Source organism: Pithys albifrons, chromosome 6, assembly GCF_047495875.1.
Source record: "Pithys albifrons albifrons isolate INPA30051 chromosome 6, PitAlb_v1, whole genome shotgun sequence".
Classification (NCBI taxonomy): domain Eukaryota; kingdom Metazoa; phylum Chordata; class Aves; order Passeriformes; family Thamnophilidae; genus Pithys; species Pithys albifrons.
Window position 1 is genome coordinate 47,954,254 of NC_092463.1, and position 23,108 is coordinate 47,977,361.

Sequence of the window (23,108 nt, forward strand, 5' to 3'; positions counted from 1 at the left end):
GTTGAATGAAATGAATATCTATTCTCAGCCCCCTGTAAAGTTTCTTCTGTCACCATTAACAAGTTGGGTCCTGTCAACCAAAAACTACGTAACGTAGTACTGAAATAACTACCAAATTCCTGTTAATGTGCTCCTTTCTTTTCAAAATTTTGTTGACAGTCCCTCTATCTGCCTGTACTTTTAAACTCTCTTGAAAAGGAATTTCCTTGCAAAGGAACATTCATTCTCTCTGAAATGGTTATCAGATCTTTTAGTAAAGAAAGTCTCTAATTTATGTTGTGACTTATTTCATTGAAGTAAATTTTTATTGAGTATTTGAATATCCTCTGTTAATACCACAATTATGATGGATTTTCCTTTGATTAATCTGAAAACACCTGATATTTTGGTGTTTTTTTATTAATAAACCTGTAGCTTGGGTATGCTTTGCCTCTGAAGTAGCTTTGCCTTTTAAAGGCAAGGAGTTATTGTCCCAAGTGTTGGAGAGAGAGATTTTACATCTCATTGAAACAAGGCATCCTGTGCAGCTAGGATGAGGTAGACAGCAACTAGTTTCTCTGCTCCTTAGGGTATTTGGCTTATTACAGACATTCCTGTCAGGACTTATGTTTCCAAACTAATGCAAAGTCTCTCATTTTCTTTATAGTGTGAAGACACCTTATTACAGCTCTGGTGTGCTCATTGAGAGCAATGACATTTACACCAAGATTTATGCCAAGTTAGGCATGGTTCTGATGTGGAATCAGCAGGATGCACTGATGGTATGTATGATCAAAGTATTTTTATTGGTATTTCCTGGGATATTTCTCTATCATAGTAGAGGAAAAAAAGGAGGGAAAAAAGATGATGCTTTTATGTTTTTTCTCTTTATTTCCATTACTTAGGTGGAGCTGGACAACAAATTTAATAACCATACCTGTGGCCTCTGTGGAGATTACAATGGAATTCCAATCTACAATGAGTTTATCAGGGGAGGTGAGTCATCCTACAATACTGACAGAGATAGGCTGACAAGCAATGTGCACAGAAGCATCACAGGAAGGCAAATTTGACTTGAGAGATTTCTGTGATTGCCCCAGATTTAATATTATGTTCCAGTGCTGCATTCCTGGTCTAAGGTTATTTTATTCCAGATGAATCTTACTGTTCTTTTCTCTTCTAGCCTTCTTTTCTTTCTTCCCCTTTAAATTTTTCAACATTGTTAGACATCATTCAGAGCAAATACCTGTGTCTGACAGGTGTATTTGGTACCATAGTAACTGTTTTCCTTGATCAGAAGAGTCCCAGGAATCAGGTAGTCTTTGTCAATTTTTGAGGCTCAGCATGTCCTCTTAATTTTTTTCTCATAGATGCAAGCTACAATTCAATTACATATGGGAATTTGCAGAAGATCAACAAACCCAATGTCAGATGTGAAGATCCAGATGAAACTCAGGCTCTTCCGAGCTGTAATGGGCATGTGAGTATTTCTACAGGTGAACTTCACTTGCATGGACACATTCTTGTGCTATGGGGAGTTGGTCGTGAGGAGCTGGGAAGACTGTCCATTCCAGGACAAATGGTTGCTTTTTCTGGTTTTGAATAACTGTTCAGAAGACAGCAGTTTTTATGCAAGATAGGAAGAGACCAGAAGCTGAGATGCTTGCAAATTTCTCAAACATTATTACTCTCTCTCCCTAGCGTAAGGAGTGTGAGAGGCTGCTGACTTCCTCTGCATTTGCTGATTGTCGGTTACGTCTTCATTTGGAGACATACATCCAAGCCTGCATGCAGGACAAGTGTGCCTGTAATGGCCGTGACGACTCCTTCTGCCTCTGCAGCACCATCTCTGAATATTCTCGCCAGTGCTCACATGCAGGGGGCCGCCCAGGAGAATGGAGGACGCAGAGCTTTTGTCGTAAGCAACTACACAAATTTTACAAAGACCTAAATACTGCATGGATGTAGCCCCATGAAACATTTAAATTCATTACTTCTTTACAAAACTTTTGGCATTTATTATAAATTTCATATTAGTAGTCTAATAAATTACATAGTATGTTCTCCCTGTTTTTTTCTTCTATTACCCTTGTTATTAAGATACCTTTTTCAGCAAGTAGGAATTCTGTTCCCATTAAAAAGCTGTGAGGGCTGATGCTACAGATGACTGAGAATTTGATCTGTAAGTAAATGTATAAACCAGAGAAAGCATTTCAGAAACAGATGAACATGCTTTGCCATGTGGAGACTGGCTTGAGATGTCACTGACTTGAGGGGACTAGGGTGTATCATCTATGGTGTCTGATGAATTATGGACTTTTGAGTTGAAAATCTCCTGGTGTATTTCTTATTCTTTCAGCCAAGACCTGTCCTGATACCATGGTCTACAGAGAAAGCAGCTCCCCCTGCATGGATACGTGCTCACACTTGGAGATCAGCAGCCTTTGTGAGGAACACTACATGGACGGTTGTTTCTGCCCTGAAGGCAAGTGTCATTCTAGCTACTGTGTGTAGAACAAAACCAAGAGCCCTGGCCAAGAGGATCATAGCTATAATGTTAAATGTAGTCAAATTATATTTTAAAAATGAACACTGCTCTCCTTATTTTCCCCTCTAGGGGAACATTAATGTATGATTTTTTAAGGAAGTCATAATTGATTAATTAACCAATTATTTTATAGTTCAAACATATTAACACAATGACATGTAATAAATCATTAATTCTCAACAAATGAGCTCCTGATAATATAGAGGAAATCAACCTTTTTAGCTTGAATACTTCTGAGACAATGGACATCATTTGCCAGAGAGCAGCACTAAGGGATAGAGTGAAATTCTCAGACTTGCTGTCAAACTTGAAAAAGAAGATTACAATTATAGTTTTCAGAATATAACAGAAGAATGGAAAATCGAAACATATAACATTCTGAGATTGTTCTTATAGTTTTCAGAATATACCAGAAGGATGGAAAATCTAAACATATAACATTCTGAGATTGTTCTTGTGTACTTACAGTAAGATTTTTATCTATGTGTAATTCTATAAATGAAAAGATTTGACTTTTCAAAGCTGGATGAAAGTGTTTTCCAGGTGCCTTATATGACAAAAAGTATAAACAGTGTTCTTTACAGTGTTGGTAAACTGAGCCTGTGTAGCAAATGGAGAGTTTCTCCTCTGTGGAAATTGCTTATTTCAAAAAGAGATGGAATAGTTAATATTGTGTTTTGTAGGAACTGTGTATGATGATATTACTGAAAAAGGCTGCATACCTGTTAGCCAATGCCACTGCAAACTCCACGGAAAGCAGTATTCACCTGGAGCAAGCATTTCCAATGAATGTGAAGAATGGTAAGGATTCTGGCTATTTATACACCATTCTTTGAATGATTGTAGATGAGTTTGTGTTTTTCAAACTTCCACTTGATCATAGGACATGTCCTGAAAACATTCTGAACTTGATGTTGCATATGTATAGAACCAAATTTCTGAGAAGTTTTCCTGAATCTATGACATATGCCAGAAAAACTCCTAAGGAAGTGCTCAAAAATACAGTTTTAAACAACCTGGGTACATCTTGCTGTTTGCTAGGTATACAGATGCTTTCAGTGTTCTCAGCTCCTGTAATACCTACAGGGTTTTTAAAAATTATTTTTCTGTTTATAGCACCTGTAATTCAGGCAGATGGACATGCAAAGATTTACCCTGTCCAGGAAGATGTTCAGTGGAAGGAGGTTCCCATATCACCACCTTTGATGGGAAGAAATACACCTTTCATGGAGACTGTTACTACGTGTTGGCCAAGGTGCTGTGTACTGTAGGGTATACATACTTGTAGAGTAAATATGTGTGTCTGTGGGCTGATATGTAACAGCTGTGAGTTATAGTTTTATTTCACTTTCAAGGGGTGAGGGAAGCAGAAATGCTGAAAGTTATACTAAGAAGTTCAGGGTCGGGTGCAAGAGCCTTAGGGGGAAGCTGAGGACTTATAGCAATAGGAGATTAACTCAGTTAGAAGACAACCTATGCTGTATTATGCAGTTGAGTCCTTTGTGTAAAAGAAATCAAAAAGTCACTCTGGCTGCATGGACAGGTAAACTCCAAAAATTGGCAGATCTCAGGATTAGAAATTCTCAGCCGGTTCTGTAGTAGCTGTTTCTCTGAGTGTCAATGTCAACCAGGGAAATGAGGTAGGGAGCTATTTCATTCATCTGTCCTTAAAATAGTAAGTACCTGTTCTTCTAGAGAATGGCAAAAATCTTGTTGAGCTAGAAACCATACCACTGAATTTGTTTGAAAAAGTGTTCAGCTGCAAGAGTTAGTACTGACATTGTGGTCTTAATAGCTAAGGTCTGTAGTAAACTTATTGTAACAGACAAATTTAGTCTTTGTTTTGAAGTCATCTTGTGAGATTTGGCTGGACTAAAGGACATATATTTCCCTGTGATTGTAGGGTACTGCAAATGACAGTTATGCTCTCCTGGTGGAGCTGGTGCCCTGTGGCTCCACAGACAGGCAAACCTGCTTGAAGACTGTTGTGCTGTTAGTGGATCACAAAAGAAATGTAAGTTTTGTTCTGTGGGTTCTGCTAGACATGTTGAAAATCGCATATTTCCCTTCTTGTGGAGGAACAGTTAGTTCTTCTGTAGTTGTTTTTGTGGATAGATAAGGCACCTCAGACAGGCTTAAGAACAACTCAGGTTTCTGCCTCAAGAATTCAGAATAGACCTAAACTTAACAAAAGATGAGATTCAAAACAGCTGACATTTTCCCCTCTTCCCTTCTCTGCTCTGTATTATATGATTATTCTCACAGTATTCCAGGTGTCTGGAAGCAAGAATCTCATTCTTCTTCCCCTCACATTATTTTACTTTATTCTAGTATAATTTTATAGATCTTTTTCAGAAGAAATTCTGTCTTTGAATCTTGATACCATCCAACCTTCTCAAATATTCAATTCAGTATTCTGTTTGGTTATAGGAATACATAGATAATATTTATATATAATTTTACATACATACACATAATTTTTCTCATGTATTTCTAGACTTCCATTTATTTGCTAGCATAACTAGAACAAAAGAAAACAAAATCAGAAACCAATCATTTTATGTTTCTCTGTGTACAGACTAGTATTTTATGAGAAAGTTTAAAAACTACTTTCTGACCATGCTGGACTCATACTAAACCATTACAGTGAAGCTGTGGCACATCCTTTTATTAGTAATAGGAACTTGCTACAGATCCTGAAGATTAACATTTTCTTTTACTTGCTGAAACCAAAATGCCCCATATAAAGGAGTTTTGCATTTCATTACTGCTATAAATTTTTGTAGACAGGTATAAGTGAAACACTGAATAACAAGATGAAATCTTGCTTGTATCCTATAGGTCTGCAGCCATTTAAATTTTCCGATGAATTCTTCCTTTCAAAAATTTGAAATTCTAGTCACAGCTTAAATGCACAAAATGTTTCTTCTGTTAATTTTCCTTTTATTAGTTCCTTTTCCTCCCAGCACCTGGAACCACATTGATTCTATTTACCATTATACAGGTGGTGGTTTTCAGATCAGATGGCAGTGTGCTACTGAATGAGATGAGAGTGAATGTGCCTCATGTGTCAGGTAAGGGACAGAGCCTTGTATATCTAGTGTCACACATTTGACTTCTCATGTAGGGATGTATTTTTTCAGAGGCAAAAGTGGAAAAGAGACATAACAAATTTATTCAGATTTAAAAACAAGTTGGAGATGAATGTGATTTAATAGCTATGGGCAGACTGACTCTGTATAGAGTGAGTGATTGAAAAAATGCCCCTTCACTTTTTTCATACCTCCTGAATATACTTTGGCATGTAGCTTGGGTAAAAGAAATTGTTGTGGCCTAAATTTAAAGCAAATAATTTAACTTACCTCTCAAGAGGTGTATTTAGCACTTTCCAAATCTGGCTACATGGTGTGGGAATGACTGTTTGCTTCTGATCTCAGAGATGAGTAATCAACTTTTTAAGTTAGTGAGGAGCATTATCATATCTAGTTGGCCACTGATTATTAAAAATAAAAAATAATAATTTGACCCTGTTCTCAGAGTTTTCATGCCAGGCGATACCTTAGAATCAAATAAAAAGTATTTCTTCTGGGATCGTCTTTGGGTATTTACTGCACAGTTCACGTTTTGTTTTTCAGCCAGCTTCTCAGTATTCCAGCCATCTTCCAACTACATTGTTGTACAAACTTCTTTTGGGATTCAGCTGCAGATCCAGCTGCTTCGAATCATGCAGCTCTTTGTGACTGCGGATCAATCAGTTCAAGGAAATCTTCAAGGCAAGTGTGTATTTAACTAGGAAGCAAAGCCATGCTGTTCCACAGCTAGACTTATGTATTCTTTACATGAGGGATAACTCATGCTACTTGTTGATCTGAGAAGAGGAAACTAAAAGCAGAAAACAAATCAGTGAAAGAAAGTCAACTCCACTGAACTGATGTGTTTTCATTTTTTTCACATTGAAATGATCTATAACTCTGCTGCCAGTACATAGATATTTCTTAGAATATTCCTTGCTTTTGTATTTAGTTTTATTTTTAACTACCACAAAAACATGCTTTGGTGCATTTTATGTTTTCAGTATCATCAGAAAGCATAAAAAATACAGGTTGGGGTGGTAATCTCCTGAGTTAAAGGTATCTTCATAAAGACTATTCTTCTCAAGAGGCTGCAGATTTAAAACAGGGCTCCTAAAACTTCAGCATTTATAGTTTGCATTGATATTGAGATGGAGTAATCAACTGTATGAACTTCTGTTTCTAGTGTTTGTTATCAGTTGTCCCTTTCCATTGACCTTTTAATATGAGTAATGATTATGTAAAATTTTTGTCTTCTTTTCCAATAGGTCTTTGTGGAAACTTTAATGGAATGGAAGGTGATGACTTTAAAACAACCAGTGGGCTGGTAGAAGCTACAGGATCTGCCTTTGCTAACACGTGGAAAGCTCAGTCCATCTGTACAGACCGTGTAGAAAAGCTGGAAGATCCCTGCAGTCTCAGCATTGAAAGTGGTAGGTACAGGAGTAAGTCAGATAGTTGGCTTCTGCCACAACGATCAGTGCTTGTTGCATATTACTGCAACAGACATGTAAGAGTTGGAGTGTGGCACTAAAGATTTTTTAGATTAATATCTGCAAGTCTGTATACATACAAGCACTGATTTCCTGTTAAACTGAAGCAAAAGTTTAGGGGATGATTGTAGAAGGATTCTGAGCTGGAAGATCGGAAAGTAGGATAATTAATTTATCTGCAAAGGCAGCTTGTGTTTCTTAGTATTGTTTATCCTTATGTTTAACTTAGCTTTATGGTATGCAAATGGCTATCACAGTTCCATGTAAAGAAGTTGCAGCAGTAAGATACATTTTTTGATTTTATGATTGCATGTGTCTGAATCAAAGAATAAAAATACACGTACAATGGTTGCATGTAGTTTCTCCACACCCTAAAATGCACAGTTCTCTCATTTGTTTTGTTGTACTGCATTTATGTTTTAGTATAACTAGACATGGCAAAAGGAAGATAAGAAAATGTGACTAATTCCTCCTTTCCCCTCCCCTCCGCCCCCAGCAAATTATGCTGAGCATTGGTGTTCTTTGCTGAAAAACCCAGAAGGTCCTTTTGCAAGATGCCACTTAGTCATTGATCCTTCAGAATACTATAAGGTATTGTAATCTTGCACTCTTTTTAGTACTGCATTATTCTAAATGGTTAGCTGTAGACATTTATTGTTTTTCAAACATTTGAGAAATTAGAGTAGCTTGCTGGTAAGAGCTGGTGTAATTTTTGGATTAATTGACTCAAGCAACATATCATGCATCCAAAGTATCTCCTCTGATAAGAGTCTTAGGGGTGCTGCTGAAGTTTGCTTTCTTATGTTTTGAATTTAATGAACATTTTTATTGGATTGGATATTTGAACTGAAAAGAAGATTCAAGAGATGCAAATGTGAACTGACTACAGTTAAACATTCTGTTATATAGTCATGAAAAAAAAATCCTGTATTGATTGGAATGTAACATCAAATCATTTTCTTGCCAGAATCTCCACGAGTTTTTTCGCCTGTCCTTGTCACTGTTGGGCATAAGTGAGGCTTACCTGTGGAAAAAGAATAAATTCCTAAGTTATTTTTTATACTTGAAACTCAGTCTGAGCTCAAATGTTGTGAAGATCTTCAAAGATCTGGTTAATATTTTGCCATTACCATTTCTAATTTTTGTGGATCTCTGCATTTCTAATTCATAACTGGGCAAAAAAATGGTATCAATATAATTTGAAAAAGGTGTTGTCAGAAGGCTGGATACTTTTTAAATATTCAAGAGGCTTGGCTTAGTTTAGAGTAAGCATCCAAATATTTTCATTGTATATGAAATCAAGCAGTACTTTCAGTCTCTGATCTTTGTCTCTTCCTTCTATTGTTGTAATAACTGAGTTGCCATTGCCCATTGGCTTCCTGTGGGTTTACTGATCCTTTAATTCTTTCAGAAATGTAAATATGACACCTGCCTCTGTGAAGATAATGAAGAATGTTTGTGTGCTGCCCTGTCCTCTTATTCAAGAGCCTGTGCTTTCAAAGGGATCATACTGGGAGGGTGGAGAAACAGTGTCTGCAGTAAGTAGTGGAACTGTAATCCCTCTGAAATTAATTAGCCATGAGAAATAAACAGGCTCTCTCTAAATTTGGTTGTTAGTCATCAAAATGTTAAGAGATTTGGAGTACCTTAGAAATGTCTAATGGAACTAAAAGAGACAATGCTTACCATGTTTATTAATTCATGTAATATTCTTTAGTTGTAATTTGTTCATGACATATTTAAAAGTGGAAAGCATTATTTTTCACTTTCACCATCTTTCCCCAGTTTAATAATGCTGTTTCTTTCACTAATGGAATCCCAGCCATCAGGGCTTTTGCATTGCCTTTGTTTATCAGTATCTTTATCATCATGCTTGCTTTTCATCAGGAGTCTGGTATTGTTGAGACTAGGAGGTTATTATATTGTACTCTCTCTCTGATTATCAGTATGTGAAATAAATAGGGATATGAAAGTAGAAAATACTAGTAGCAGTCAAAAATAAGTCTTCAACTGGTAAAGTTAGGTTAGCGTTACTTGTGACTTCTGATATTTTTGTACTTTAATAAAATCTAAGGGAATGTTTTTATTCTTACATACTGCACAGCCAAAGAAACCAAAATGAGTCCATCCCATGTCTGTTATTTACCAATTTGTTTATTTTACCTCCAGGCAGTGAAGTGTCTGCCTGCCCAGGAAATCAAGTCTTCCTTTACAATATTACAATGTGCCAGCAAACCTGTCGTTCCCTTGCTGATGGTGAAAAGTATTGCTTGCAAGACTTTGCTCCTGTGGATGGCTGTGGCTGCCCACATAACACATACTTGGATAAACAGGGTAACTGTGTGCCCATCTCCCAGTGCCCATGCTATTACAAGGGATCATACCTGGAACCTGGGGAATATTTTACAAAAGATGGAGAACGCTGGTATGTTTTGCTGTGTCTTCTTGTTTATGGGGGTAAAAGCCTTTAAAAATTTGCTTATTAGGTGTAAGATGCTTAGCTTTTTATGTGCTTTAATGAACATTTGTAATACAACATCTTCGTGCTGAGCAAAGTATTATCCTGTTGCAATGTAATTTATCAATAATTGACAAGTGCTGCTTGCTTTGGAGATTTGAGATATTCACAGATAAATGTTACTTTAAAGTTACACTATTAATAGGGCTTTGTTAAGCAGGGGGATAGAAGGAAGATAAAGGTCAACTATATATTATGCTGATGTTTCCTTTTCTGGCAGAGACAGATTACTTTTGTTTTCCATGGGAGGAAGGTCCCCTTGATATGTATTTAGTATACCATAGGCTTTTAAAAGCAGTTTTCATGATTCTGTTGAATTTTGCCATGAACCTTAGCAACTGTTTACTGCGTGAATCATTGGTGCACTCACCTTCTCTCATCCAGGAGAAGCAGCATACAGGCCAACAAATTTCCAGCATATGAGTCGAATAAGCATGACAGTAGACTGTATATCCAAATGTAGACTTTAATTTAAATTTTAATTTTTATCTGTTTCATTATTATCTCTTGCCTTGGTCATCAAAACCTACAATATTAAGGGCTAATAAAATCACTGTCACCCTTTAAAACATAACCTTTCTGTGCATTAGACCTAAAGTCTTGCTACACATCTTCTCCAAGTAAAAAATCATGATTGTGTTTCAATAGAATTGTCTTTGAAATATCAGTAGAAATTATGCAGGACATCTTTGAGAAATACTCTTAAATTTATATAAACCAATCATTATACTTAAATTGAAGACACTGAGCTTGCTTTTTGGTGGTTTGGTTTTTGTTGTTTGTTTTGGGCATTTGTTGTTGTTGTTGGTGGTGGTTTGGTTTGGGTTGGGGTGTTTGTGTTTTTTTTTTTTCAGGTATTTTTTTAATTTCTACTTACTTCACTCTTCTAGTGTTTGCCGAAATGCAAAGGTCCAGTGTACCTCAGTGAAAATAAGACTGGAAAGTAAGTGACATTCCAAAAAGTAAGATAAAATAAAAACTGTAACTAACCTCCAAACCCAAACCTACTTCCCTTTTGAATTCTCCACGTACTTGTATTGCATCATTTTTTCTCTTTATGTAAAACAGTAACACTTTTCCCCTTTGTTCTCTCTTCACTAAGCCTCTTTTTTCAGAAGGATAGAGCATGTGCTAAGATGTCTGTCTCAGTAACTACCACCCTTCACACACATTCCTTTTGCCTTTTCTTGATTATTCTAAGCCAAAAATGTACCTTTCAGGTGAAAAAGAATGTTCTTCTAACAAGACATACTTTGACTGCAATGCATTCTCAAAGTGGACTTCACAAACACCTCTACAACTCAGCTGTCATACTCCCCAAACTGATCACGTATGTATTCAGCTTTTCTTTGTCATGTTTTCTTTATTCTGTATTCTCTAAATGACAGTGCTACACAGAAAATACCGTTGCAACTAACAATTTTTCTTTGAATTAATCTTCCATTTTTTCCTCCCCAGTGATGTTAATCTGTTGCCATTTTCATGATTAATCCTCTTATAGTTTTCCTCTCCTCTTTCTTTTTGCTGTGTCTTTAGTAGAGTTGTAACTCCCAAACGAGACAACCAAAATAGAAAGAAAAACTTTACTAACCTAGAAAGAAGAACCTTATAGAACTAATTGATATTAGGCTGTTTGTTTATGAATGCAGTTTTTAGAGTGCTTGTGAAACAGTGGAATTAAAATGCAGTACTTTATCATAAGGTAACCTTTTCTTCTTCTATTCTTCAGTTCCAGACAGAGTGTATCTCAGGCTGTGTGTGTCCTGAAGGTTTGTTTGATGATGGCAGAGGGGGCTGTGTTGAGGAGAAGGACTGCCCATGCACTCATAACAACCAGTGGTATTCTTCTGGACAGAAGATAACAGTGGACTGCAACACCTGGTAAATTATAATTTTGAACTCTCTTCTAGAATATATTCTATGCAGGATATTAATAGTCATGTCTAGGCTTATGTACTAGAGTGGCTGCGAAAACTGCAACTATGATCTTTTGTTTTCAGGAATACTTTTTGCTATCTAAGAAAATTGTCACGTGAAAGGGGGGAGAGACAGAAATACAAAGACTTCTAGTCCCACCTGTATTAATACAAAGTTATTAGCTATAAGCGTACTCGGAACAACCAAAGCTTTATGAACCCAGCACTGCCTATCAACTCTGCACAGAACACAGCCTGGAAAGATTTTTCACTCCCCTATGAGGAACTCACTTAAGTCAGGGAGAACTTAATAGCAATAAGCACCTCCAGACAATCAGATCCTTATGCAGCCAACACTGCCTATCAACTATGGACAACACACAGGTTGGAAGGGTTTCTGATCTCTGATATGAGACCATACTTAAGCCAGGAGGACTTATAGCTATATAAGCATCTCCAGAAAATTAGAGCCTTATGCACCCAACACTGCCTATCAACTATGGACAACACACAGGTCGGAAGGGTTTCTAACCTCTGATATGAGACCACACTTAATAGCAAGAAAAGAACTTTGCCCACAGCAGCTCCTGAAATAACATTTATTAATACAAGTATGTGACAGTTATTGTGGAGTTTGCATTGCTGGTGATAACGTTTAGCTGCAAGATTGTATTTAATTGATAACAAAAGACCCCAAAAGAAAGCAGCACAAAACACATTTTACAGAGACAAGCATATCAAACTTAAGTTTCAATACAGCAGTGTATCCCACTCTCATGACAGACAAAAACTAGCAACAGAAAACTACTAACTAGAAACACAGCCACCCAAAACACTTATCTAGACATCGGGCAATAAAATAACTTGCACACTACCTTCTCTGTAACACAAAGCAAAAGGAAAGAACAGAGCTGCTTTTCATCAACACAAATGTTGAAAAAAGAACTGCACACTGCAAAAGAACACAATAACTAACATAAAGTAAGGTATATACTTAGTAAGTGGCAAAGTGTAAAGCAAGATACTGTTATTAGCATTAAAGTAGCAAAACACTGTTAGTAAAGAAAGTGCTTATAGAGTAAGAATCAAAGTAGCTGTAAGCATAAGATGTAAGATAGAATGTATAAAGAAATAAGCTTTGTAAGAGAGTAAAGTATAAGATATAAAGTATAGAAAACACATGGTTTCTCATGCCTACATTGTTCCAAGAGGTGGGAGGAGACAGGACAAGCTGCTAGAAGTTACCCCCGCAGAGATGATGGCATTTCTCCCCAGTTTTGGCTTTTACTCCATCTTTTTTTATACCATTTTCTTTTCTTTAGGTGGTTTTGTGTGACTAACGTCAATATTTTGGGGGTGATACAGATGCCTGAGAGGTGGCTTCTTGAGTAGTCATAGAAGATATTGCAGAGGGCTGTGTCATTTTTTACAACACTCCATCCTTTGTTAATCTTATCAGCTTGAAAGCTCTTTGTCCTCTGCTGGGAGCATCCCTCCGGGGGGCTGAGGTGTTTCCCTCAACTCATCAAGCCTTATCAGGGCTACCACCCCACAGGAAATGCAGATTCTGCTGAAAATACTGGGGTAGTAGCTACCTCTGTTTTCAGTAGACGTCTCTGGTTGAGAAAATGCATTTATTTATTAAATATAAATGCTATCAGATCTAAAGATTGTAGCTGATGGGAGTTAAAAATAGTTTTACGGGCTTAAAACCAGGCAAAACTCTTGAAATTGAGACTTGGCTATTTTGCACATTATCCTATTGTATCAGGCAGCTGCTGGATTTGTTCTGCAGTTTTCCAAATGCCACACTCTTGGTGAGATCTAAAAATTTAACTTCTCTACTCTCTTCTAGTACCTGCCAAAAAGGAGTTTGGAGCTGCACTGATCATGTGTGCTACGGGACTTGTATGATATATGGGAGTGGCCACTATATCACTTTTGATGGAAAATTCTATGACTTTGATGGGAATTGCGAATATGTGGCTATTCAGGTAATGCTAATCAGGAGGGTTGAAATAGTGTTTGATTGCCTTGAAGATCTGCTTTCCTCTTTGGTTTTGTCATTCTTTATTGCCTGCCATCACTGTTCCTCAGGTGTTCACATGCTCTGCCAGAATAAATTATGTATTTTCAGTGCTGGTAAGCTGTGTGAATGTTAATCTTTCTTCTTAATGCTCATAAATTATATGTAACAGAACTATTTTATAGGGAGAGCTCCCAGCTCATTATCAGCTATGAAATAAATTCAAATTCTAAGTTTAGAAACCAGAGATACTTATATTTAAAGATATTTTCCTCAGTTTGTTTTATTGTCCTAATCTTTTTCCCAGGTCAAGACTGTGGTAAATGTTTATAGATATACAGAGAAGCATGTGTATACTATTGTGGGTCTGTAAAAATATATGTGTGTAGAATCTCACATTTGAAGTAGCAGTAATGATTTATACATTTTGAAGTCTTAAATGATTGCAATTATTATGACATTCAACTAAAGTGAAATATTCTGCCTAATTTTCTCATGCTCATTTTTTTCTTTTTCAATAGGACTTTTGTGGCGACAAAAATTCCAGTGGCTCATTCAGTATCATCACAGAGAATGTTCCTTGTGGAACTACAGGAGTCACCTGCTCAAAAGCTATCAAAATGTTTCTAGGGGTGAGTAATGATACTCAGTGAGTATATATCTCAATATTCAAGTTTTACCAAAAAAGTAATACTCCAAAGCCAAATACCTAAAAGCAGCTGTAACCAACATTAGAGGCCATGTCAAATCAATCTGTAAAGGTGTAGATTCTTAGGTTATTAAAACTCTTTCAAACACAAGTGCTACACCACTTGTCATCTTGGAAAGTCATCCCTGACTTCGAGCTATTGATTTCAGAATGAATTGTATGGTTATGAGTGTCTAATATTTTATCTCTTCATAAAAGTTACTGCTGCAATTTTTCTCTTTTTGTCTTTCAGAAAACTGAATTGAAACTGGAGAACAAAGAGTACAAAGAAATTCAACGAGATGTTGGTGATGATGTGGTTTATTGGAACAGGACAGTAGGCCTCTACCTCGTTATTGAGGCTAGCAACGGTGTGATGCTTATCTGGGATAAGAAGACCACTGTTTTCATCAAGCTGAGCCCCGATTACAAAGTATGGACCTGTCTTGTCTTTTCCTGAATAGATATGGAAACAAAAATATTCTTTTATCCTGACTCCATGTTTAGCTCCTGTATCCTCTGCACACTGATTAGCTCACATTTTTACTACCACAGCTTGCAGAGGTGCTCTTGGGGTTTCTTACAGTCTATCACAATGCATTGCAGAGAATGCATAGGATATTATTGCAGTGGAGCTAAACATCTGGAGCACTCTGAGTTTGTGAATATTGGTAGCCAAGTATCCAAAGTAATTTAGGGGATGCAAACTGACAAGATGTGCACTTGGAAACCTACATGCAATGTCAGCCCTGGGTTAAAACCTGACTCCCTGTGCAATGTATGGAGATGGTTCTGGTTTCTGGAAATCGGCATGCTGAATAGGGGAGTATTGAGGCATTGTAGAAACAGGCATTGTACTGTTTCCTGAGGGGGCTGAGGGACCTTAAATTACACTACCAAAAAGTTGCTGCTCAGAGTAGATTGCTAAGTTCTTTCTTTCAAGGAAAATGGGTCCTGTTATTTCCTTTCCATGGGTGAGGAAATGGTGCTTGTTATATTAGAAGCTTTTAATAAAGCCAGTTTTGAGCAGAATTCAATGACCTCAGACTTATATTAACAACTGAGCTATGATAAATTTTGAAGAATGCAAAATAAATTAATTTTTCTCAGCTGAAAGAGGCCACTCCTTAGTGTTTTAAGTTGGATATGGAGACAGAGATATGGAAATACACTAGATAAAATTGGTTTCAAGGAGGGAAGACATGGCAGCTGAATAGTTTGCTGAGTACACAAACAAATAAAGGTTTCTTTTCTGTACAAATAATTTAGAAATAAAGATAAAAGTCATCATTTACACAGTCAGTTGTAATTTTTAATGTCAATGTTTTACTCTTACTTTACCAGAGCCTATTTCTCACTTCCATGGTATTATATTTAAAAAATCTTGATATGTCAAATTTCTTTTCCAGAGCAAAGTGTGTGGTCTATGTGGTAACTTTGATGACAAGTCAAACAATGACTTTACAACAAGGAGTGGACTGCAGGAGACTAATGCTCTGAAGTTTGGGAATTCCTGGAAACAGTCTCCCATGTGCCCAGATGTCACACAAGAGATTAAGCCCTGTGATATGAAACCACATAGAAAGTCCTGGGCAGAGAAAGAATGCAGCATCATCCAGAGTGAAGTCTTCAAAATTTGCCACTCCAAGGTTTGTAGAAGGCAGTAGATTACAGGACAGCACAGTGCATTTCTGTTACTGCAAAAGCAGAGAGACAATCAGAAATTAATGAAGAGATGGTTAAATAGAGCAATCTTCAGTTAACCCTTCAGTACAGCTACAGGTGTCAGCACAATTCATCTATCCTTAGCCAAAGTAGTCTGAGCCTCTGTGGCAATGGGACTGTGTCAATAGTGGTGGCAGTCCCTGCTGTACAAACTTCTGTTCATCACTGCAGTTTCACTGCTACTGCTGTTCAAGTCACCTTCATAAATCTACCCTGTCTGCGCCTGTGTTTGCTGCAGTTGCACCATTTCTTTTTGAGGGACAGTCAGTATTTCAAGTTCTCAAAGGCCTTACAGTCATCAGACCCATCTCCTGATGTAAAGACATACTGTACTTGAAAGGATACTGGTGAAGATTCCACTGCTTCTTGTAGTATTCAACCCACAGAAGGGATCTCCTTGGAGACCACTGACATCATGCAGTGTAGACAGGCAGCTGCTGGTACTGTGTCCCCAGATTGCCACAGCATACACTGTGATGGCCCACAGCTTCCAGAGTCTAAAGCACAGAGAGCACTACTCTTTATTTCTCATCTCTTTCCAGAACTATGGTAATATTAAAAAGTTTGTTATTAACTCACAGTGGAAAAGTCACTAATAATTAACAACTAAATTAACTTTTTATATGTTTCCACATGGATCACTTCAGCAGATAAAATCTAGTCTAAGTTTCTCCTCTTGCAGTCCTGAGCATAAAAATTCTTTGCTAATGTGTCATTGGATAAACACCAAAAACTGTCAAGCACAAGATTATCTTCTTCATATTTGCTGTGAAGTGCAGCCTTTCTGACATTGCTCACCACTTGGCTGGCAAAACTTCCTGGAAGATAAGACTCTGGCATCAATTCAACTTGGGTTTGAGAGCTCTAAAACAGAACTCTATTAGAAAATGTGGGCACTGCCAAGGACTCTTATTTTATTTGTTTCAGTCATAGCAAATTATGAAGGTGCTATATTATTTTAAGTCTATTATCACCCAAAATATATTGAGCAGCTGCAAGGCTGTAAATGTATGTTTGTGACAGAAACACTCATTCCTGCCCAGCTCAATTCCCATATCTGAAGAGCTTTCAAACTTATTTGAAAACTAATTTGGAGGTGAACCAGGGCATCACTTCTTTCCCCAACAGGTGAACCCAGTTCCTTTCTATGAAGCTTGTGTTCATGATGCCTGCTCTTGTGACAGCGGTGGAGATTGTGAGTGCTTCTGCTCTGCAGTTGCTGCTTACGCCCAAGAATGTACCAAGGCTGAGGCCTGTGTTTTCTGGAGAACTCCCGATATATGCCGTGAGTACCAGTAAAACACAACTGTATCTTTCTAACTGCTGTCAGAAAGTCAGTCAAATAAATAATTAATACTATCACTGTAAGGTCATGCTGCATATGCAATGAAATTTATTTTCATAGCATATCAGGGAACAAACAGGACTAACAAGATTGTATGTTGCAATAGTTTTTTGTTCAGCCTGGCTTCTTTCCTTTTCCCTATTTCCCCTTTCCCCCCTTTTCCCTGTTGCCCCATTTCCCCCTCTTTCCTCTTTCAGGTCATCCTCCCAATTGATAATATGTGAACTGCAACTCTTGTTACCTTTTTCTTCTCTCGTTTCTTCAAATTATTCAGAATTTGATTTTAGCAAAAATTATGTAGCCCTCCTGTGTAGATGAACCTAATCAATGTTGTGTATGTTAATCACTGTCCACTAGTGGCACTAATACACCAGTACATCATAAAATAATGTAAAATAGTATTGAAATTAATATTACCTAGAAAGTGCTTAAATCAAAATTTTGGTATTCTAAATGGCAGAAACTTGAATTTTTTTAATTTTAAAAATCCACTCTGTTTCAGAATTAGAACTAATTGTGGTTTTTAAGTGTAGGAAGTCAGTGAAACAAAAATTACAAGTTTCAGTCAGCTCTGATACATAAGTTAGTAAAAGCCCCTTCCTCTATCCATAGTCATCTAAGCTGTATCCATAATGTCTCACAGGCTTACTCTTGGCCTGCTGGAGGTGACCCGCAGCCTATGTGATACAGCAAGATGGAGCTATTTTGTATATACTGCAACAATTTTTAGGAGTTTGCTAGTAGAAATCTTGGGCACCAGAGTTTTGATATACCCTGTGTTTAAGTATAGTAGCAGAAAGTCCAGGTCTTATATCTCAGGAGAAATTTTGGTGGCTTAACAAGTAAATTTATTTCACTTGTGCCTTTAAAGACCTGATCAGAACTACATTTTGGCAACTCAATTTTTAATCATCTTCTCTTTTTTCTCATCAGCAATATTTTGTGACTACTACAACCCTCGCGATGAGTGTGAGTGGCACTATGAGCCTTGTGGCAGCAATATCACAACCTGCAGGATGATTAATGATGTCAGCACCAATGTTACAGTGACATACCTGGAAGGTAATCAATTCCTTGCCATTTTTGTATTGTGTTTCGTATAGCTTTGTTTGGGTATCTTTTAATAATTGTGGAATAGTCAGTCAGCTTGATGAGGTAATGTTATGTTGAATTTGTGTCCAGTCTTACAGAAATAATGGATTTTATTATTTATTAACATCAACAGGAGATAGAGTGCTGTCAGCCATAAAACTAGGTCTCTGCTTAGGTAATAACCTGATACATACAAGGTTATTACATCACAGTGTTTTTGCATCCCTTCCTAAGATGTTTCAAGAGAAGGAGAAGGTTTTATATGGCAAAGAAGCAAGTCGCTGATATTTGGGGGGTTTTAACCTTATTATTATTTATGCATCAAATCATCTTGACTTTACTAGGTTAACGTGCAGCATTCTCCTACCTTTACACTGAAAAATATCTTTGACATCAAACACACGGGTGCTGCTATACATTGAATTCTTAATGGAGATGCTATTTCATTTGGAGATGCCATATTATTAGGTGAAAGTCCTCATGCTTGATAACTGAAAAGAAATTTCATGTTATGGGGACTGCAATTATCCAAGAACGTGAATGACTTTACAAATGTTTTCTGTTTGACCACATATAAAGCTGGAGAAAACAGTCACATTTTTGGCTACACAGTCTTTTTGGTTTGGACTGGAAGAATTTATCTCCACTTGAAGGATTAAAAAGAAATGCCTTGAGTTTGACTTTGCTTTGAACTGCTGGCAAAAAATTAAAAGGAAAAAAACCCCCACAGAACAAAACCTAAGAAAAAAAGCCCACCAAAAAATCAACAAAAATGTTTCAATAAATCTACCCAAACATTTTTTTAAAAAACAGAAAACCTCTATGTTTTTAAATAGATTGTCTGAGATTATTAGAAAGATTTGGAAAGTGTCAGAATGTATATGATTATATATCCAATTATCTTTCTAAATTATTTTTGTTCTTTACCTTCAGTAGAAATGTAGAGCACACCTACTTTTGTTAGGACATCTTTATTACAGTCTGGTAGTGTAAGATGACTTTAACTATCACTTAATTACATGGTACTTCAGCTTAAAGGCTATTTAGCAAACCAATACAGTATAAAGAGGACTTTATGAGAGTTTATTTGCTGACAGAACACATTAAATAATATTTTTAAGTGTAATTAGTGCAATGAGAATTGACAGTCAATCCCTTCTAGTGGAGTTTGGATGACTGATGAAGGGTATGGAAAAGTGCAGATAAATTGCCTGTTTGAAGTGGAGAACCTGGTCTATTTAAGTTCTAAACAAGTTCTAAACATAAACAAGTTCTAATGTTCCAATAAATTTCTTAAAAACCTGTTTGTTAATGAATTTACTTTCATATTCTTCACAAAAGTATTCTTGATGTAGTGATCCATAGAAAAATTGGGATGTTTCTTTGTCTGAAAATTACTAGCTGACTATAGAAATGAATATAGACTAGAGTTTCTCCAAGATATTGAGCTAGGTAGGAAAGAATAACTTCCCTAGTTTTTGTTACAAAACCCTTAATCCTCCTAACCCCAATATTTTCAAGAACTGTTTAAGTATTTCGGAAAGCCTAATTGTTCAAGGATTGATTTGAATAGTTTTTGATTTCTTTCAATAAGCTTGATTCAGTGAGAATCAATTACGTTCAGAAGGTAGCCTGCCACTGAATTAACTTTTTATACTTTTTCTTCATCCTGTGTACTCTTCCACTTGTCATCAACAGGTTGCTACCCCAGGTGCCCTAAAGACAAGCCCATTTACAATGAAGAGACAAAGGAATGTGTGACTGCGGATCAGTGTTGGTGTTACGTCAATGGAACTCATGTTCCTCCTGGGCATGAAATACCCACAGAAGAAAACTGTACAATATGGTATATAAAAATTACAAAAACTCTTGCAGTAATTCAGGAAATAATTTATGTACACTAAGTCACTCATTTACTTTACTACGCCTCGAGCAAATAGAGATACAATTTCAGCTGAAGAGCTGGTGTATTCTTGCATTGCATAATTTTCCATAATCATCCAGATTTCTGGTTGGAAGTCTTCTCATAATAAGTGTATTAGCATATTTTTTAATTAGGCTTTTTGAAGTGACTTAAATGTTACAATGGCATGAAACCTGACTGATTCTCTAGAACAACCTTTTGATTCTCATGGTTCCTTGGGAAGAGAGGAACTACTCTGCCTTGTGTTCCCACTTAAAACTGGGCTTCCAAAATCACTGTCATCTGAAATGCATTGTACTAGCCCTGAAAGAGATACTTGATTCTTAATTACTTAGTCATAGAGCCTTGCCAATATTAGCACTTACACCTCTGGGTCCACATGGTGACCAGACAATATCCTGATCTAGCTGTAAGTTCACTGCTCTTAAAAACAGTTGTTATTGCATTATTGCAACTTGCAACACAAAGTGATGACAACTTAGTTTGAATAAAACAATAATAGACAATACTAGAGAATATTATATCCAGAAAAATATTATAAAAATTGTATGTTTCTGTGCTCTTGGCTCTGCTAACAGGTATTATAAAATGTCAGCAATATTATAATTTCTGAAAATTTTTCTTTCAGTATCTGTGGCCCCTCAGGATCCATACAATGTAAACCATTGCCAGGTAAATAACATATTTTTTTCTACAAGCAAAAAGAAAAAAGGTATAGAACTGCTGTGCCTGACTTCACAAAAGACTTAGTATTGGTTTAGAATAATTCTCTCCAGTGCAAGTGAAAGTTCTGAACAAAGAAAACTGGGCAGCACTTTTGTTCAACTTTTTTGTTAATACTTCTTGTTCAACTTTTATCTGATGTCCCTTCATTCTTTCTCCCCATGTCTTATTATCCAAACTAACGGATTTCACTACCAGAGTTTGCACTTCCTGAATATGTAGTTAGTATGGAAAAGTGTTAGATAGTAAATTACAATTATAATTTATCTCAGAACATTTAAAAACTTGGTTTCTAAGTCTGTTCCTCCAAACATTTTATGCAGAACTTGATTAAATATGTTCAAATGCTACTTTAAATGTAAAGATAAATTAGTGCAATATATTAGGTTTAAGCTCCAGGTACAGCTCTCAAAAAACACACGTGACTCAAGTACGTGCTCTCTTTTCCATAAGTGTTTTGCCTTTGTCTCTTACCTGGTAGTAGAAAAATTGCACAGTAAAGCTCTTTCTTGCAGGGTGTCCTTGTGTCATCAATGGAACGAGTTATGAAGTGGGTCAGACTGTGGCACAAGTACAGGATGGCGACATATGTATAACATACATTTGTGCAGAAAATGGTTCTGTAGTTCCTGATAAAATCTACCCTTGTCCAACATCTTCTTCGCCTACAATTACTTCTACCTCCTTTCCTACCAGTACTCTTACCACCACAGGTAAATCTTCCACAGAGATGTGATCTAAAACTATCTCTTTAAGGGAAGTATTTTAAATATAGAATGTACAAGTATATGGGTTTATATGTGACTCAAATAGAGCAGGGCTTATGAATAATTTTATCACACTACAGTAAGAAAGATTTTGAGTTGATTTATTTTTTATGAAAGAAATTGTAACTATAAATGTACAATGTGCCTTCTTAATTCTGAAAAACATGTTAGCATCTCAATATCCCAATGGAGTAGTAGAAATTTTCTCAGTAGTGTCAGCAAAGAAATATAATTAGGATATTTAAACATACTGTTATGTTGTTTGCAAGTTTGCAGATGATGTAGTAATCTCTTTCTTTTTGCTCTATTTCAGTTGCCACTACAAGCCACTCAGTGATTACAAGTAAGTTTTAAATACAAAACGAAATTGTAAAAAATGTCTAAGAAATATTTAAAGAAACAGTAAAGATAATCACTACAAAAATATATTTAAAACAAAAATAAATAATTTTTTATAATTCCAAAAGCGTGATTAATATAGACAGAAGAACAACCTTTAAATGTTTCAGTTTGGTGATTTTGTTTTGATGTAAAACTTCCAGTTTAAAACCCTGGTAATATAGATCCTGTTTAGAACCCTTTTCCTTGGAAAGATGACAAATTGCAATGCATTTCTCTGGTCCTCAATAAAAGAAAATCAAAAATTGGTCTTCTTAGAATGTTCTCTATAAACTTATATATGAAAACTCTGTCTTCTCGTGCAGCTCCATGCATTGGATTAATCTGCAATTGGACTGAGTGGTTTGATGTTAGTAATCCTGAAAAAGATGGTGGTGACTATGAAACATATGATGAAATAAGAAAACATGGACACAAAATATGTGAAGCTCCTGAAAAAATTGAATGCAGGGCAGAGGATATGCCTGATGTGAGCTTAGAGCAACTTGGTCAGAAAGTGGAGTGTAACCTTACATATGGACTAATCTGTAAAAACGAGGAGCAAGATGTAACTATGTGGCAACTTTGTTATAATTACGAAATCAGGGTAAACTGTTGTGAGTGGCAAGAAATTCCTTGTGAGACTCCAACTACACCTAGTACAATTTCAACCACCACCAAGACAACAGTACTTCCCACCACTACATCCAGGAATCCAACCACCACAAGTGAACCTACACCATCAGTCTCCACTCCAGTAACTACAACATCTTCAGGTATTTAATGGAAAAATACTCTCTGATGTTACTTTGCTATTGGAGAAATAAGGCCTGTTGACTACTAAAGGAATGTAACCTTCATAGCACATGTTGAGCTGCAAGAGAGTCTCACTTATGCATGTTTGGAGTTCTGTGT

General features: G+C 36.5%; 1 protein-coding gene across 1 annotated transcript in view; it reads left to right on the forward strand.

Moving 5' to 3' along the window:
- The window catches only part of MUC2 (mucin 2, oligomeric mucus/gel-forming), a 59,216-nt gene that overhangs the window by 3,698 nt on the left and 32,410 nt on the right, over positions 1–23,108 (forward strand). The window contains exons 3-30 of the mRNA XM_071559311.1: positions 647–761; positions 885–975; positions 1,350–1,459; positions 1,681–1,897; positions 2,339–2,464; positions 3,211–3,328; positions 3,644–3,782; positions 4,431–4,541; positions 5,532–5,601; positions 6,163–6,300; positions 6,867–7,031; positions 7,588–7,682; positions 8,503–8,633; positions 9,265–9,516; positions 10,500–10,552; positions 10,830–10,939; positions 11,339–11,490; positions 13,381–13,519; positions 14,073–14,183; positions 14,493–14,672; positions 15,649–15,888; positions 17,093–17,249; positions 18,243–18,371; positions 20,100–20,247; positions 20,954–20,997; positions 21,564–21,761; positions 22,129–22,158; positions 22,520–22,969. Coding sequence (XP_071415412.1) covers positions 647–761; positions 885–975; positions 1,350–1,459; positions 1,681–1,897; positions 2,339–2,464; positions 3,211–3,328; positions 3,644–3,782; positions 4,431–4,541; positions 5,532–5,601; positions 6,163–6,300; positions 6,867–7,031; positions 7,588–7,682; positions 8,503–8,633; positions 9,265–9,516; positions 10,500–10,552; positions 10,830–10,939; positions 11,339–11,490; positions 13,381–13,519; positions 14,073–14,183; positions 14,493–14,672; positions 15,649–15,888; positions 17,093–17,249; positions 18,243–18,371; positions 20,100–20,247; positions 20,954–20,997; positions 21,564–21,761; positions 22,129–22,158; positions 22,520–22,969 — 4,019 coding nt within the window. The remainder of the gene's footprint in view (positions 1–646; positions 762–884; positions 976–1,349; positions 1,460–1,680; positions 1,898–2,338; positions 2,465–3,210; positions 3,329–3,643; positions 3,783–4,430; positions 4,542–5,531; positions 5,602–6,162; positions 6,301–6,866; positions 7,032–7,587; positions 7,683–8,502; positions 8,634–9,264; positions 9,517–10,499; positions 10,553–10,829; positions 10,940–11,338; positions 11,491–13,380; positions 13,520–14,072; positions 14,184–14,492; positions 14,673–15,648; positions 15,889–17,092; positions 17,250–18,242; positions 18,372–20,099; positions 20,248–20,953; positions 20,998–21,563; positions 21,762–22,128; positions 22,159–22,519; positions 22,970–23,108) is intronic.